At 34.9% G+C, this 19010-nt stretch overlaps 1 protein-coding gene and 2 long non-coding RNA genes across 3 annotated transcripts; all 3 read left to right on the top strand.

Moving 5' to 3' along the window:
• Nucleotides 1–251: 251 nt before the first annotated feature.
• On the top strand, nt 252–1147 carry LOC126724390 (uncharacterized). The gene is made up of 2 exons (XR_007654961.1): nt 252–353; nt 976–1147. It is a non-coding gene; the product is annotated as an uncharacterized LOC126724390 (long non-coding RNA).
• Nucleotides 1148–4993: 3846 nt separating this feature from the next.
• Nucleotides 4994–8661, top strand: LOC126721563 (uncharacterized). Its single transcript, XM_050424612.1, has 4 exons — nt 4994–7281; nt 7375–7632; nt 7716–7830; nt 7930–8661. The coding sequence occupies exons 1-4, from the start codon at nt 4994–4996 to the stop codon at nt 8659–8661; spliced, it is 3393 nt and encodes a 1130-aa protein (XP_050280569.1).
• Nucleotides 8662–11623: 2962 nt separating this feature from the next.
• LOC126724391 (uncharacterized) lies at nt 11624–16593 on the top strand. The gene is made up of 3 exons (XR_007654962.1): nt 11624–11768; nt 15805–16115; nt 16228–16593. It is a non-coding gene; the product is annotated as an uncharacterized LOC126724391 (long non-coding RNA).
• The last annotated feature ends 2417 nt before the right edge of the window (nt 16594–19010 follow it).

Raw genomic sequence — 19010 nt, forward strand, 5'->3', positions numbered from 1 at the left:
TTGGATATATTTTTCCAATAATTTAATTTCCACCTAGTTTTTAATAGATGAAGATGAAGCTCACACAGTCACTGCTTTCAAAGTGTAATTATTGTGCTCTCTTGGCATTGAGCCTTAAGTCAAAAGTCATTGGCTGCAAATGTGACTTACCAATACAAATATTACTTTTATTTTTATTTTATTTTTTGGTTTTCTTCTCCTATTGTCTTTTCTCATTTTCAATTTTCTAAACTCATTTGCATCATAACTATAGGTGCTATGGTTAATAATCAGTTCCGGCTGGCTGCTTCAGTGTAGACATCTGCGAAGATAAATTTTCAGCACATTTCTGGTGCTGTTATGATATACTAAAGGTATGCTTCTGCCCATATTTTATTTTATTTGTAATTCTTCGTTGAATTCTGATAGCTTTTGGACATGTAATTTGGGTAATACCTACGTAGATGGAGTTGATCTTTGGTAGTGATGTATCTAAAATCAAAGACATTCATTCTTTGACCTTTTCTGATTCTTTTGAGTACAAATATATACATAATAATAATCGTGGCAGGACTTAATCATTGAAATTCTGAAATATGCAAGGAAGCGTCTGAATAAATGATTGAATAAATTTAGAGGTTTCTATGCAGCACAAAATCATGGAGTCATGCAAATAGTCTATCTCAGCAGATGTTGATGTTGCTGAAATTTATAAGAACTCTAACTGGCCAGCCATACATTAAAAATCATTAATTTTTGGTTTGTTAATATGACCTTTTGGTTTACCCAGGAAATTTAAAAATTCTTTGCAGCAGTGTTTTTTTGGCAGAGTAAGGAGAAAATGCTTTGACATGATTCATAGTGGCATATGCATATAAGTTTCTAACATAGGCAAACCAAGTTACAGTTATATAAGTCTCATTATATATGCAACAGTTACAACTTCTTATATAAAACTTTTCATGTTCTTTAATATGAATTATTTCTTAATTTCAGGTGCAAACAGTAAACAAGCCGTGTGAAAATTTCATCCAGACTGGGCATCAAAAACTGACATTCGCTACCAGGTTGAAGCTGAACCATAATTTATGCTTATTTCCCGTACAAAGAGAAATATTTTGCAACTTCATGTCACTAAATAGTATGCTGATGGAATGATTTTTATTTTGTTTGGGAGGTCTGAATTTTCTCTGGATATTTAGTTGTCTTTTGTTGTTAAAGTACATGATTTTATGTTAGGGATGGACCTAGTAGGGGGATCGGACCCTCCCCCGGCCCAAATTTTTTTTTGTTTTCGTAGGTATATTTTATGTTATTAATAGTTGGGCCCCTCCCTTCCACAACCTTGACCCCTGTTAGCCAGCCCCGCCCAAACAACCTATAGGACCCTTTTCCACTTTTTGACGCAAGGGAGAGCAAGGTGATCAAAGAGAGGAGATTGGAGAGGGAAGAGAGTAGAGAGTAGAGACATGAAGCAGAGGGAACATCTTAGAGAAAGAGTGTGAGGGAATATAAATCAATATATAGAAAAATAGAGGGTCCACCTAGGTGAATAAAAAAATAATAAAATTTTTTCCAACATGCCACAATGCGGTTTTATTTATAGAACCACACTGTTGCGTGTTGGAAAAATATTTGAGATTTGAAACACCCATGGAACAATGATTTTGGTGTTTGTTTTCCAAATACCAAAAATTTGGCATTTGGCATTTGCCATTCTTTTCTAGAGCATTCACAATTGGCCATGCAAATGGCATATGTAAGCAAATTTTACCATTAAAGTACTAAAAAGGCCCCAGCATTTGGCCTTGTATTGGTCTAGTATCCTAAAAAAATAATAATATTTTTTGTTGTTGGCATGGGGGAGAAGGGAGAGAGAGAGATTGAATTATATTATTTTATTAGATAGTATATATTAATTTAATGAGTAGAATAGGAAAATAAAAATTGAGATGTTGAGGGTGTTGTAAAATAGTATGATGTAATTAATAAAGTACCTTTTTGAGATGGTAAAATAGAATAAAATAGGAATTCAAGATGTGAATGCCCTAATAGGAACAATTGGTACTTGAGCTCTTATCTTTTCAATATTAACCAAGTCTGACGATAAATTATCATCATCAACCAACAATTCTTTTGGACTCGAGTTCCACTATCCAAATCAACAACTTCTACACCTGTTTCAGCACCCTCACAGACTAGTTGCCCTATCTTTACCGCACAAATCTACTAGATCATCCCAATTTGCAATTACTTTCCAATGAAAACTTCTAGCTTTTTCATGGGACTATCAAGCATGAAAACAAAAGACTATGATAGTTCAATTTTTTTTTTTTTTTTGGGGTATTAGGGATCATATATAAACGAACTAACTAGTAGCACTCAAAGCTGCAACATTACAAAGTCTTACAAAGTTTTGTACAAATTTGACGAAGGCAAATCCAGGAATGCCATTTTATTATTAAACATAATGCAATTACATAATAATATAAACATTGTTTAATGCCCACAAATGAATACAAAAACAATATGAAAATCCACTTTCTACTTTAGCATGAGTTTGAAATTATTCCCCTGAGTTTGCTCTAAATTATGCAGTAACTTGAGTATTGGTGTACCGTTTCTGTTTTAACATAAGTTTGTAATTGTTATGTACTATTTATTTTCACGAGCATCCATCACATCTAATAGAGGCAGCTAATTGAAGGGATCTTGCCCCTTTTAGCTGCTTCAGCCTCTCCTCTTTCTTTTATATATACATCTTCTGCATTGTAGGTACACTGAGAAAAATTTGAGAGACCGAGAGCAAATAGAAATAGAAATGGATAAGAAATTAGATGTTCACAATATCGCAAAAATACTTATCATAAATATGATTAAAAAACTTAAGTACTAAATTACAACCTCTACAATCAATATATATATATATATATACACATATATAAGACTATCTTTAATCATTTAATCTTCATAACATTATAACAGATAACGCTGTGAAAATTTGGGATTGATTCACCTATCAATTCCATTTCGAGATAGTTTTAAATTAAAATTCTATTTGAGCACACCACTGGAAATATAGTTTGACCATACTTGCTACTCCAAATAATTCAAGTCAAGACGTTTGATTTTCCCCCCTCATCACCCAAGTAGATTAACTAAGATTTTAAGAATATAATTACATACAAAACCTAGAAAAGCCCAAAATTGAAAAGGATGAAATCAATCTAAAAGCATTAGCACTATCATGCAATATCCAAGACAGCCACTTGTAATAAGCACTATGAGAAGCAAATATACAACAAAAGATCATTAAATAGAACAACTCATCATCATCAAGAATATACCTTCTTTTCTTGTTACAAAAGACACATGGGAACTTAAAATTTAAACATTTTATACTAAGACAATACAAAATCAATAATAATAATAATAATAATAATAATAATTACTTGCAAGAAAAAAAAAAAAAACCTAAATTGATGGAGTCCTTCATAGAAATTTCAAAATCTTATCTTGAAATTTTTTGCTCATTCAACAAAATTATAAATAGACCATTTATAAAAAAGATTTAAAAAAAAAAAAAAAAAAAAAAAAAAAAAAAAAAAAACATTTTTTTATTTACCAACCATGCACTCAAGTAGAAAAAAAGTGTTGTTTTTTTTTTTTTTTTTTACTCCAACAATTTATTATTCAAAACATGTTCTGACTGTCCAAAAGAATAACAAAATAAAATTATGGCAGACCAAGAGAGATTATAGGCGTCTTTGTTTTTCGTAGAAGCAAATATAGGCAACTTCGACAAAAAAATAATTAATAATTATAATATTATGATATTCAAATCTTGTAGTATTAATCCATTAAATGCATCAAGCTACAATAGTAAATAGTCTCACAAAATTCTACACCAAAGTAAAATGCAGAGCAACAAACAAAGAAAAACAAGATAAAGAATTCGTGAGTTTTGTCTAAATTGTTCAATATCCATTTACATTCCAGATATTATACCTAAATGCAAACCATTAATTTGAGGTATCATAATTTGTGCGAGGGTATGAAGGAACATATTAAAGTTGAAATCAAGAAGATCTTAATGTTTGTGATTAAGCCCAAGTTAGTACCCCTTAAGCCCCCATTTGCTTTTCTATGACAAAAAGCATTAGTAAACTAAAGTCCACAACATTCTAATAAACTAATGGTAATTTCACGACAGATGGGACCCCCCTTTTTCTAGTCTGAATTGTAAGTATTAGAAAACTATAGGCCACAACATTCGAATAACCTAAACAGAATTTCACAATAGATGAATAAAAATGAAATGCATAGATACTCCTTATATTGGCTAATTGCAAACAAATCCAGGATTGTATGATGAATTAAAACAAATATATGATAATGATTACAAAAACATAATGAACACAAAATGATCATGATGTATCAACTTTCATACTCAAGGAATCGCCCAACAGTAAAAATTTAATTCATGTAAAATTAAGTCTTAACAGTTGCAAGTTTGCAATCATTATTAATGCAAACAAAACCCACTATCATAGAGGGTCCCATATGCTAAATTGCTACACATGGAAAAACTAATGTAATTTTTTTTCTAAAATAAAAAAAAATAAAATAAAAACCTCAACAAAACAACTATAAACTTGAATCACGCCAAATCTTAAACCTATCTGACAAATGTTTTGAACTCACTTTTGACCAATGACCCAAGTAATTGAGCATCATGGTATTATAGACTTAATAATTATTAAGTTTTTAATAATTATTACAATTACATGAATTTGGTATTTGTTTTCATATTTTGTAAACACTTATGCTTAACTACTTTTACAACTTATCACATTGAGTTAGTCTACGACAAGTGTTATATGTTCTAAGAAAATAGCCGCATACTTGGGTATGTCTGTTCTTAACAAATGACAAATGAATGTAATTATAATAATTAGTATCTTTGTAGTAACAAATCTTGGAGTAGGTAAAATTCGGTAAATATTGTATCGCAATGGACAAAAGTTGGATGGAGAAGCGGAGGGGTACAAGGGAATATTTTGAAGGTGTAAACCAATTCGTGGAATTTGCTACTCCATCCACGCGCAATGGGAACATCTTATGTCCTTGTGTGAAATGTGTGAATTTGCTTATACAATCGCTAAATGTGGTACGTGAGCACTGTTGGGCTTCGGGGATGCTTAAAAATTACAAAGTTTGGAAATTTCATGGTGAATCGGCGGCTGCTACGCCAGCTACCGAATGTGGGAGCTCTCATGTGCAAGAAACCCAAAATCCATATGGTGATTTCCATGGGATGTTGCACGATTTGTGCCCCCCGCATGAAATCCCACCCGAACCAATGGAAGAAGGTCCAACTGCGCAATGTCAGGGTGAAGGTCCGAATGATGACGCCAAGAAGTTTTACAAGATGGTAGATGATGTAGACAAACCTTTATATGAAGGTTGTACAAAATTTAGCATTTTCTCAGCCATTGTCGTGTTGTTCCAGTTGAAGACTCTGTGTGGTTGGACAAATAAGTCATTTACTCTGTTGCTTCAAGTCCTGATGGATATGCTTCCTTCAGATGCTAAGTTGCCAAAGGACCATTATGAGGCTAAGAAGATAGTTCGAGATTTGGGTTTGGGTTATGAGAAGATCCATGCTTGTCCCAATGATTGTATGCTGTTTTGGAAGCAAAATGTTAACCTCGAGGCGTGTCCTTGTTGTAAAGCTTCAAGGTGGAAAACAAATGAGGCATCAGTTGCTAGTAAGCATGCTTCATCCAATAAGGGGAAGAAGAAAGCTGCGAAGATCCTACGGTGGTTCCCCTTAAAGCCAAGATTGCAGCGACTATTTCTGTCACCCGACCTGGCTAGTTCTATGAAATGGCATGTTAATGGTCGTACTGATGATGGGGTAATGCGGCATCCTGCTGACTCAGATGCATGGAAAATGTTTGACAGTAAGCATTTACACTTCTCATCTGACCCTCATAATGTCAAACTTGGATTAGCTGCGGATGGATTCAACCCCTTCGGAATTATGAGTACTAGTCACAGTACGTGGCCTGTCATGTTGGTCCCGTACAATCTCCCACCTTGGCTGTGCATGAAACGGTCATCTTTGATTCTATCATTAGTTATTCCTGGTCCTACCTCGCCAGGGATTGCTATAGATGTGTACTTGGAACCGTTAGTAGAAGAACTAAGGGAGTTATGGGATGTTGAAGTACAAGCATACGATGCATCTTCAAAAGAAGTATTCCAATTGCGTGCAGCATTGATGTGGACCATAAATGATTTTCCTGCATACGCGGATTTGTCGGGTTGGAGTACCAAAGGTGAGTTGGCGTGTCCTTCTTATGCCGTGAAAACCGAGTCTCGATATTTGAGAAATGGTCGCAAATTCTGTTACATGGGACATCGGCGATGGTTGGATGTTGACCACGATTTCCGCAAAGATGGTATGTCATTTGATGGATCTATTGATACTCGATTGGCTCCTGAACCACCAGTCACATCTGACATTATTGTGGAAACTGAACATTTACTTGGACGTTGTCTGGGTAGGAAATGTCAGCTTGCTTACAAAAAAAGGAAGAGAAGGGAGGCAGACCAGAGTGGTTGGAAGAAAAGGAGTATATTTTTTACCTTGCCTTATTGGGAGGATCACAAGTTGCGACACAATCTTGATGTGATGCATATAGAGAAGAATGTGATGGACAATATACTAAGCACACTGTTGAACTTGAAGGATAAAACGAAGGATAATTACAAGGCACGCCTTGACTTGGCGGACATGGGGATAAGGAGTGAACTCCACCTACAACGAAAAAGTGATGACCAGTATACCATACCGGCTGCATGTTTTCATATGACTTCATCGGAGATACATGGTTTTTTGCAAGTTTTGAAGGATGTAACAGTGCCCGATGGGTACGCTTCCAATATCTCACGCCGTGTGAATATGAAAGAACGCAAGATTTCTGGTTTGAAGAGTCATGATAATCACATATTGATGCAGCAACTTTTTCCCATAGCATTACGTGGGTCTTTGCCATCTCATGTTAGTAGGCCTTTGATAAAGTTAGCTTGCTTCTTTAGAGAAATTTGTTCCAAAACCCTTACGGTTTCAGATATTGTGACTAGTGAGGCAGAGATTGCAGTGACATTGTGTGAATTGGAAAAGATATTTCCTCCATCCTTCTTTACAGTGATGGTACATTTGGTCATGCACTTAGCTGCTGAAGCTAAGATTGGTGGTCCAGTGCACTACCGTTGGATGTATCCCATTGAGAGGTAAGATGTGTGTAATATTACTAATCAACTTCCAGTTTCATGTGCGTGTTCGAATTACCATTGCCAATCATTAATCTTATCATTCCTTTATAGGTACCTCTCACGTCTTAAGTCTTACGTACGAAATAGAGCTGCTCCGGAAGGGTCTATTGCTGAAGGATACATAGTAGAGGAGTGCTTAACATTCTGTTCACGGTATATGGAAGGAATGGAAACTATATTCAATCGACCCACCAGGATGATTGAGGAGTCAACGGGGGTGGTTTCGATCATGACATTAAACAATAAAGAGTGGACCCAAGCCCATCGCTACATTTTATTCAATTCTGAAAACATCAACCACTTTCGTGAGTAAGTATTACATATACAAATATAATTGCACGTCAATCCAATGTACGTAAGGTCTATTAACCCTAATACAATTGCCTGCACAGGATGCACAAAAGATTGATAGAGGATGAACTTCGAAAAGGCCACAATCGTAACGTTTCCGATGCCATTATATATAAGCACCACATGGAGAAGTTTTCTACTTGGTTTGGGGGTCACGTACGTATGAAATTTTCAACTTATTAAACTTGTAACACTGTCTCAACCATGATTAACTGTACTGATATGAATTATTTTATTTTGGCCAACTGATGTTAGGTGATGTCCCTCACTGGTGCTGATAAGGAAAGGGATGGAGTTAGTGATACCCTTGTTGCATTGTCCAAATATATTTATGTAAAGCGGTTCAAGCATTATGTAATAGATGGCTTAAAATTTAGGAGTGTAAATGATGAGGCAAATAGGAAAACACAAAATAGTGCAGTTAGTGTGGCTACTGATGGGGGCAATACTTACTATGGTATTTTAAGTGATATAATTGAGTTGAATTATTCTGACAATATCAAACATGTGTTATTCAAGTGTAAATGGGTTCATGACCAACATAGGAGAGGATATAGGACTGATGAATTTGGGTTTCCTATGGTAAACTTTACACACTTCATACATGGTGGGGATAAAATGATAGATGAACCATACGTCTTGGCATCTCAAGTTACACAAGTTTTTTATGTGGAAGATAAAAGGCACAAGGATTGGTATGCTGTTGTCAAAACTAAAGCTAGGGACGTGTTTGATGCTGGTGTTGGTCCCCAATGTGAGGAGGATGACATATATAGTTTTTCTGAAAATGTTCCCTACAATATAAGTAGTAATGAGGTTGTGAGTGACAACCTTCGTTGGGCTCAGGATGATCTAGAGGGAATGACAATTGATGCCTCCATCATTGCTGAAAGAGATCTTCATGGAGTAAACAATGAAGATGAGTTTATTGACGATGAGTCTGACAATGAAGACGACAACAAGGATGAGTACACCGAGGATGAGTAGTGTAATAATTTAGTAGTGTATTATGTGTTTGGATGTTACAGTTGTTAATGAAAACGTATTCATTCATGAATAAGTTGGAATGCCTCTGTGTAATATTTGTTGAATTTGTTAATTCCTCTTAATATTGTTAATTCCTTTAATTTTTACTTATGATGTATCCAATTCCTTCCCCTCTTCGCTATTGGATTTGAAATTCATTTCTTATGAACAAACTATATGATCGTGTGGTGTTAGGGTTTCTTTTCGTTGTGGTTGTAGTGTTTGGCAAAGAGAAGCTCTTAAACTTGGATAGGGTAGTTTATATATTGTTAGATATTAAAATAAGTTATTTTACCCAAATACTGATATGGCTAGGACTGAAACCATTATTCCGAAACTAGGTTTATATCATACCATATAGATTCAAACCAACTATCATGTTAAGAAATAGGTATGGTTAGGATCGAAACTAGTATTCCAAAACTAGGCTTAGGTCATACCATATTGATTTGAATCAACTATCATGATAAGAAGTAAGTATGGGGAGCTAATCCACTCGAGCCTAGTCCTAGTTCAAAAAGGAACACCTGTACAAGTGAATATACCTACCCCTCCAAATATACACACTCAAATCACCTTCGTTTTGTTCACCAATGCAATACATTGTTTGAGCTTAGCGTGTCTAATAATCGAGCTTAAGCTGTGATTAGATTTGACTTGTTTGCAAACAAACGTTTCCAAGCAGTGTTTTCCATAACTGTTAATATCAGTAGGCTCATCTACAGTCAAACCTAAACACACACCAAGATTGAGTTTGACAATGAGTTGGCGCGTGGATATCACTGCATCCCTTCTGCTTGTGGTCGGGGTGACCTGCTTTAATTTTTTTATACAGAGGAGTCAGTGTTGAGGTTCTTGACCCAATAAAAAAATGGAAAAATGAAACTGACTGTTGGTTTTCTACGCAACCTTCCTCTAGAAAATATACTCGCCACGCTCTTCTGTAAAGCGTGTGTAGTAAACAAAGCCCTCTTCTGGGACCTGCCCAAATGGATTTTTCCACTTATGGTGATTTCTACAGTTTTACGCTCTTTTCACTGGCACCATAAATGGAAGAGCACTCATATAGAGTCTCGTAAAAATTAATAAACAAACAATGTCAATTTGAACTTTGGCCCATTTTTGTAAGTGAAAGTTTGGTTCACCCCATTAAGCTCATATTTAACCCTTTTAATTAGTTCATTGATTAATTTAATTAGTGCTGGGCCTGCTGGCTTATAATCAGTGTACAAGTGGTGGTCAACTTTAATCCATCCAAACATGTGGGTTTGTGTTATTGATTTTCTGATTATGGAAAGACTAATATGTTATCATGTGATCATAACAGAAGAGATATGGCATTTACCAAAAAATTATATTTTGCTATTGGTGTCATAGCTGTTAAGCTTCAAAGTCATAGGATACTATAGAAGGAAAGGATTTAAAGCAAGCTCTTCCAATCCATGACTAATTATGTTTTTATTTTCACTTTGATACACTATCATATCATGGCTTTAACAGCATTTTCTCTTTCAAGATATTTATATTAATTTATTTTTGAGGACTCATGTTTAATGTGTATATCATTTGGTGGGGACATTGTAAAAAATAAAAATTTAAAAACATAACCTCATCTTTTAAAGTAATTTTTATACAAGACTACCGTGCACTATTATGATGATTGAAGGTAAATGTTAAACAATTATTTTTACATTAATTCATCACTTTAAAGTTGTGGTGATATTAATAGAAACGTCATGTCTCTAGACTCTTTTTTCTTTTTGATAATTTGATAGCTAAAAAGAGATTTGAATTATGTACGTATTTGTTAGAAATGTCAAGAAATGTAAGTTAAATTACAAATTTTTTATAATAATAGCCTCATTAAGGACTCGATAGTACATATGGCACTGCTTAACTTGTTCTTTGATATTTATCGGCCCATTTTATTGTGTCCTTCATTAAGTCATTACCCCAATTATGTTGCATGAAACATTCCACCCTTTCTCCAAGTCTGATGGTGGATAGTACTCATCCTATAGCTGAACGAGTCCTGAATATCTTATTATTAGATATTTTTGAAAGTTGAAACCCCTATAGAAAGGGACATTCTAACCAAAGACATAAGCTGCATACATATAGACAGAAGACAGACAGACCCTACAGCAGATGATGGAACCACAGTGGGTGGAGACTAGAGAAGAAGAGAGAAACCTTTCTTTCTTCCCAAACATCATTAAAATTGAAAACCCATTTATCATATGTCAAAACACTTGATTTTTTGTACCTCAGTTGCTTATAACATGCAGTACAAGCCAACTGTCTAAACCCACCAACACAAAAAAGGTGTCATTAAAAACATAGACGTCAAAAGCAAATTAAAATTTTTCTTTTTCTTTTTCTTATTTTGAATTTACATGACTTGTAACAGATTGTAAATATACCAAAGTCTAGCTTTTTATTGGTTCATTTATGGGGGTTTTAAAATCATCTTTAATATCTTACCTTCATGATCTTAATTACCATAGGTCCTCATCCAGCTCAATTCTAACAAAAATTGCGACATTTAACATAAAGTTTTCTTCTGGCTATCTTGGTGCACACAACGTGTATATGGTTGAATTATTGTAAAGGGTGTCAGAACCCAAAAATGTTTCACTTACATTTTATGCAATTGATTGTTGTCTATAGTTAACAGTTTTTTTGTTTTGTAAAGTTGTTAGACGCAGGAATGGGTAAGAAACGCCGATTGCCACTTGTAGAAGTCGGCGAAGGACCCTCGAGTTCACGACAGAGAGGGGAGGAGCTGCAAGCCGCCCATACTAGTGATGCTGGGTCACAACCCACAGGTAGTTTACATATCTTGAAATGTAACGTTTGATATTTATTACTGTTGTAACTAATTTTTCGGTCGTTTGCTGTAGGAATGGAGAGGGACCATCCATTGACAATTGTGCAAGTTGGCCAAGGTTCATCACGCTCACGAGACATCATGCAGGAGGAGTTAAGGGCCGCCTATGATGCTGAGCACGCAAGATAGGAGGAAGGAGATGATGATGATGATGATGAGACACAGCCGCCTTCTGCAGGTAGTTATTCGTACAGTGTAAATTATTCTTAGGGTAACACTTTTATGTTTGCTGTTAATGACTAAACACTCTAACTACCTATATCTTTAACCTTATGTTTATATGGTTTCAATTATTTAGTAGTTTTGACTTGATACATACTTTAATTATTCAAGTAAAATGAAATTTACTAATTGAATGAATTAAAATTCACACAATGATCCAAAAATTTAAACTGTATAAATAAAATTAACAATTTTTTATCTCTTTTGGTTCACTAAAGTTCCTTTTTTTTTTTAATAAAAAATAATTCAATAGGAGAAGTTAAAGATTTTGAGACATGAAGAATTTCAAACATTACTACCTCTTCCCCATCTTGCAATTGTAATAAGATACCTGATATAGCTCCCTTCTTCGAATGCGTTAAATGATGTCTCATGCTTCCTTGCGCTCTTGTGCATTAGAAATTTCAATGATTTTTAAGATTGAGTCATCTAACTGCACATTCAGAGAAACTATGTCAGTGCTGTAAAGTAAAACCTAGAAGTTTGATGATAATGTGTAAAGCTCAAACCGTCCAAAATTCTGCTGGTTGATGAATTGGTGATGCAATTTGAAGAAAATCATTTGCTTTTAACAGAGCATCAACAACCATGAGTTCTATTGCCTAACAAAGGATCACTGTCAAATTTAATCCATTAAGTGTTCAAATACAGATTAAAGACATCTACACTGGAACTACTATTTTTAAGTTCCACATTAACAAATGTAGTTGGGATTTCATGACCCAACTATTCAATTCTTGGATTATAACATTAGTATTCCAAACAACCTAAAGCATAGTTTCTGCCAATACTCTCCCATGAAAATGAAGACAATTGAACCTTTCATTTTTAATTGAGGAGACTCAAAGCAAAGAAGCAGACAACTAAGATAGCTTAGCTCAGTTGTACATCTCCACAAGAAGAAGATATAGGGTCAACTATAAATATATATATATATATATATATATAATAGAAATTCATTAATTATTACAAACAACTGTACATTGGAGGCATTAAGACTTGTGCTGATTATCAAAAATTAAAGTGCAATATTTGTGCAGAGTGCACATCAGAAATCTAAGTCATACGCTTAAAAAACTATTCCATAATTATGTTCATTATAATATTTTTCAACAAGCTAATAAATCCTATAAGCATATGTAAATGAGTTGATGTGCTGTAGCAAATTTTAGACTTCCTAACACAATTCTTGTTTCATTAACTCCAAATACAAATACAAATCTCCCTCTTCCCTCACTAAGCTTGAGAAAACTATTAATTTTATTTTTCATTTTATCATTAAAAATTTCTGAAAATATATATTAAACTACTGCTCTTACTGCATTTTAATTAACTTTTCCCTTCTGTTTCTAAGAAAAAAAAAAAAAACACACTTTTCCCTTGTAAAAATGTGCAGTTTGCACAGTATAGAAATCAGTTTTTAATTTTATGATGGATATATTTAGATCTAAACAAAAGAACACAATTAATGTTGGGGGGACATTACCTTATGTAATGGTAAAGTCACGGGGTGGTCACAGGGGCGGCACCAAGTGAAGATTAGGGGGTTGAAAACTTTAAATAAATCATCTGAGCTGGCCAAAAAAGAAAAAGAAAAAGAAAAAAAGTATAAGAGCTAAATAAAAAAAAAAGAATTATGTATAATATTTTTAAAATATTTTTTTGACCCTTTGAAATAAAATTTTGAACTCCTGATCCCAAACTTTTTTAAATTCAACAGATAAAATGAGCTTAAATATGATTATCTAGACAATATCTTAGCATTTTTAAACATTAAATGCAAAAAGCCCAACAAAAACCAATTTGATCTAAAATCTAGGGGAAAAAAATAGTAAGCCCAACATCAAAAGTAGAAAATTTGTTGACCTTAAACTTCAAGAAAATTTTCTGTATGGTTCTCTACTTTTGAATTTCTTATTTCCTTCTTTGTATTCTGCTTTCATGTCTTGGTATTTAGCTTATGCTTCTGCTCCTTTTATCTTTCATTTTTTTTTTTTTTTTTATGCTCTGTTGATGCTGTTTTCAAATGGGTTTTCTGGTTGGTTTGTATGAAGGGATTTTTCTTGGTATCTGATGGAGTTTTCAGTGTTGGGTTTACAGTGACTATTTTTGGGTCTTCCTGAGAATTGTTAAGGGTTTGACAGTGGGGTTTTGGCTGTAGTTCCAGTGGGATTTTTCTTGGCTTATTCTAGGATATTTGTAGTGAGAGTTTTGGAGGATTTGCTGGGTTATTTTCAGTGGGGGTTGAGATTGTCGATTTTGGGGTTGATTTTATGGGTTAAAACAGGGATATTTATGGTTCTATTTGGGTTTGCAAGGGCATTGTTTTTGGGTATTTTTGGTGCTGTTCTTGGCTGGGAATTTGGGTGTTTCTCTATAAAGTTTGTAGGGGTTTAGAGCTGGGTTTTTGGTTGGATTTCTATATGATTGAGGGATTCTTGCAGGTTTTGTTTGTGACAAGGTTTTTTTGTGTATTTTCTGGGTTTTGATAGTTTTTGTAGTGTGTCTGGGAGTTTGGGTGTTTCTCTGTGGAGAGGGTAGAGACGTGTGTGAAAAATATTGAGGAAACTTGATTTGCATGGGAGGCCTTACTTATTTTTTAGTAAAAGATGGTGAGGTCGCGTGGGATGGGAGATCGCTTTTTCTTTGGCATTTGGCCAGCTTGCAATTTGTTGAGGGTATGGAAAATATTTGGTTGTGCATGGAACCAAATTGGCTGTGCAAACTTGGGGGTAAGGACAAAATTTGTTAAATCTTTTCCTAGATGGGTTCTAGAAGAAGTGAGATTTAGGGAAATGATCCAATTAAGTACCACCACTTGACATAATTAGGGACCAAATCGATTTCAAATGTGCACTTCTTTAAGCAATTAATAAAAAGCAAAGCCTAAAATGGTGATGACCCAATTTTTTTTTTTTTTTTTTGAGAAACGGTGATGACCCGATTTAATAGAATTGGACTTGTTCCTTGGAAAAGTAAATGAATTTCTAAGGAACACAAACTCCAATAAAATTGGACTCAATAAATATAGTGGCGCACATTTCATGCAAAATCAAGTAATACTAAGAAGGGAAATGGTAATGAGTGTCCTTAAGTAAATTTTACTAAACTTCTTTGGAGTTTGGGTTCATATCAACTAAGTTCAACACTTTTAAAAACAACTAATTCGGTCTCTAAAGGATATTTTTATTCCTAACTCCATTTAGCACAGTTACTTTTATCTCATATTTTGTTCACTGTGGATGTGTAACGTCCTTGTCATCAGAGAAAAAACAAAAAGAAAAGAGGGGGTCAAGTCAGATTTTTAGTTCGCACGTGCCCCCCACCTAACACCACTCCCCATCACTCATTTTCACCCACCTCTCTTCTCTCTTTTGGCTGGCTGTCTCTTTTCTGTCTTTCATTTTCTTTCTTTTATCTTTACTTAAACACACACACACACACACTCACTTCCACACTCACCCACCGGCCTCCACTCCAAAGCAATCAATCCTCACCATCATTTTTTTGACAAGATCACCACAAAAATACTTAGGAACCCCAAAGCATCTTCATCACTTTATTTGAGGTAAAAGTTCTAATTTCTTTTGATGGGTATTATGTTCTTGTTTGAGGTTATTTTACCCAAGCTGTAATAATGATATTCATGTGATTTACGAGCTTTGGAAATGATATTCAACTTGGCTGTGCATGTACATGACACTGGCAGTAATGGTGTTACCAATATTATAGGTATTATGGTTGAATTATATGCAACTTACATATATTTTTTGGATAAAAACAGTTTTTTATTTTTGAAAGGGATAAAAACAGCTTTTAGATAGAGACATCGACTTATTTGTTATTATCAGTTTCTTTAAGTATCAAAATGTCCACATTTACAAAGATCACATATATCATGTTAGTTGAGCACTTGAGCTATATACAGTGACTTCTCTGTAATTGTGAACTTTGAAATTTCATTCTCTCTAATAATGGTTTACTATATGCAGACGATTTGGTCCAAGAAACCGCACCATCCAATGATGGGCGTGCAGAAGATTCAGTTCGGGAAGCCCCAATATCCAATAATATAAATAAAAAACGTGGAATAACGCTAATGCAGCGTATATGGGCTCTTCCACCGAACAAGAAACTTGTATGTGGGTTAAATGGGAGCCAGCAACCGGTTGGGGAAAGCGGGCAAACATTCAAAAGGTGGTTGGGCACCTTATGCATCTGCCGCAACTATTGCCCACTTATGCCTGCTACTTGGACGCATGTCGACCGTAAATGCAAAGAAGACGCCTGGGTAGAGATAGAGGTTGTATCAAATTAAGATACTTTTAATTGTTATGTATAGTCGTGTATGTGCTAAATGGCATTTTCAGTAGGGTGAATTATTGCACTATGCTAACTCAATTTTTGCATTTCAGAAAAAGTGGATCATTGACCCAGAAATTATCAGACCAGCTAATCAAATGAACTGGGCAATGCACTTATTAGGGGAGTTGAGAAGGAACCGAAGGAGTAAGTTAAAAAAAAAAATGCTACCCAAAAGATGCGTTAAAAGAAGATGTTTATGAAAAGAAACCATCTTGGGCTGACGAGCAGGACTACCGCGCACTAGTTGACTATTGGTTTGATTCTAAAATGAAGGTTGCGCTATTTTCTTGCTCTATTATCTTTTAGTGGTAATATACATATGATGGGGTATTTGGATATACCGAGTACAGTGTTTTAACTGATTTGTTTGTTTTAATTTGTTGGCGGGAATGTGTAAAGGAATTAGTGGATACAAACAAGAGAAGTGGTTCGTTTCAGACGGATATAGCGAGGACAGGGCCTATAAGTTTTGCACAAACTGCTGACAATATGGTAAGAAATGCATTATACAACAACTAGCCAAGTTTTAATGCTCTACTATTTTAATTGAACTTGTGACATATTGGTGGTATCAATAAATTCTAGTTGTATTTATTTATTTATTTTGTTGTTGAAAGAACATGGTCGATTCAAATTCATGGAAATTAAAATAGATTTTGTCGGCGTGAGTTTAGCATTGAGGAAGGGCTTGCATGGAGATGACAGTAATGGTGGCAATGCCCAACGTTGTCGTAGGGTCCAAACTAAGCAATCCACAATTTCATTACTGTAATAATACAAACTTCTTGGTTTAGAAATAATCAATATTAAAAAATCACAAAAGAGTTTCCGTACATATTGTTTGGTTGAATTAAAATTATTATGTGTGATGAATCTGAAGAGTTTGAAGAAACTAGTTTACTGATCATATGCACAGTGTTGGGGTAAGGAAGACTTGGCTTTTTTGCATGTTTATGACTGTTAATAGACATTTCTTGTGATGTTTCCTGTTTTTGATTAGTGATTTCATTAATATTTATGTTTGCCACTTTGTTAGCAAGAGTTTGGTTTGGTATATAGCAATTGGGATGCATATAGGCAGGGGGTTGTAGCTGCGTTTAAAACGTGGCTATGGAGTAATTGTAAAAATATTTAGGGGGTTGTAGCTGCGTTTAAAACGTGGCTATAGACAAATTCTAAAAATAGTTAGGGGGTTATAGCCGCGTTTTAAACGTGGCTATAGGTAACAGATATAACCACATTTAAGAAACGTGGCTATAGTTGTGGCATATAGTTATGGCCACACTTTTTCAAACGTTACCTCTTATAAAATGGCTATTTTATTAAATCAAAGGGCAAGAGTGTTGGTACCAAAAACCGCTTGATACAAAGCATTCACATGAAGAAAACAATTCGTCTTTTTGAACGTAATAAACTACATGTTTACAGAATTTGTTTTATGGTTATATTGCATGTTATGTTCCAAATTCCATTTGCTGTGTTTGGTTGTCGCTTCATATCACCAACATAAATTTTCACTATTGTAATGAGACTGTTGAATATGATGTAGGCAAAAGAAAGCGGCCAAGCAGTGGAGTGTGCAGATGTTTTCATAAAAGCATATTGCACGAAAGATGGGACTCCTATTAGTAATGAAGTGCGAGACAAGATTGTAAGCCTATATCATAACCTATTTATTTTAACATTTGTGCGTGAAATGTTTATAGCAAATAATATGTTATTTGGTTCTTATATGAAAACAGGATAAAATGAAAGAAATTTTAGACAACGGGGGCAAACTAGTAGGAGACCATCACGATGGAATTCTCTGGGCAAAAGATGATGCGTTCGCTCAAGTGATGGGCAAAGAACGTTCTGGACGTGTCCGTGGGGTCGGTTTTGGACCAACCCCATCAGGAAGAAGTGGGTCCAACCTTCCATGTGTGCCTGGGCCGTCGTCCACTGAAACGGCCCAACGAATGACTGCATTGGAAAATTCGATGAGGGACCAACTTGCTGACTCAGAGCAAAGGCATCAGCAGCAACTGGCCGAAGCACTAGCTAAAGCAAAGCGGGAGTCAAATGCACGGCATGAGCAGCAACTGGCCGAAGCAATGCGCGAATCAGAAACACGGCATCAGCAGCAGCTGGACGAAACAAAGCGGGAAATGGCCGATGCAAAGCGGAGAATGGATGAAATAGTAGCCTTCTTACAAAAGAACATGCCAGTCAATTTAAGTTTAAGCGGTTATTCAGGTAATACAAACTTTGCGTTTAATTTAATGAAACTTGCGTGTTTATTGCAATATATGCTACTAATTTTGCGTATATAATATTTTCAGGATAGCGCAACATCATAGTATATAATATCTTCGTGGACTCTTCATGGACTCTTCATATATAATTGTTTGGATATTCGGAATATTGTAACTTCGTGGATATTGAAAATATTGTAAACATAATTGTAATATTGTTTGGACTCTTCGTGGACTCTTCATGTATAGTTATTTGGATATTTCTTTAGAGAAAATTAATGCTTGAGAAAATTCTTACTTGATATTTTGTTGGAATTCTGGGTTGTTATTAGAGATATTTTGTTGAAATTTTGTATGTTTGACAGGTTTGTAAAAATCTGCCCAGAAAAAGGAAATAAGAAGGAAAAAAAAAATACTATAGCCACGTTTTTAAAACGATAAAAACGTGGCTATAGACCAATTCATAATAAGAATTCGGGGGGGCTTAGGCCGCACTTAAAACGCGGCCTAACGTTGTAATCTTGGGCCGCGTTTAAAACGCGGCCTAAGAGCAAAACCTTAGGCCGTGTTTTAAGTGCGGCCTAAGACCTGAACCTTAG

Source organism: Quercus robur, chromosome 4 (genome assembly GCF_932294415.1).
Source record: "Quercus robur chromosome 4, dhQueRobu3.1, whole genome shotgun sequence".
NCBI classification, from domain to species: Eukaryota; Viridiplantae; Streptophyta; class Magnoliopsida; order Fagales; family Fagaceae; genus Quercus; species Quercus robur.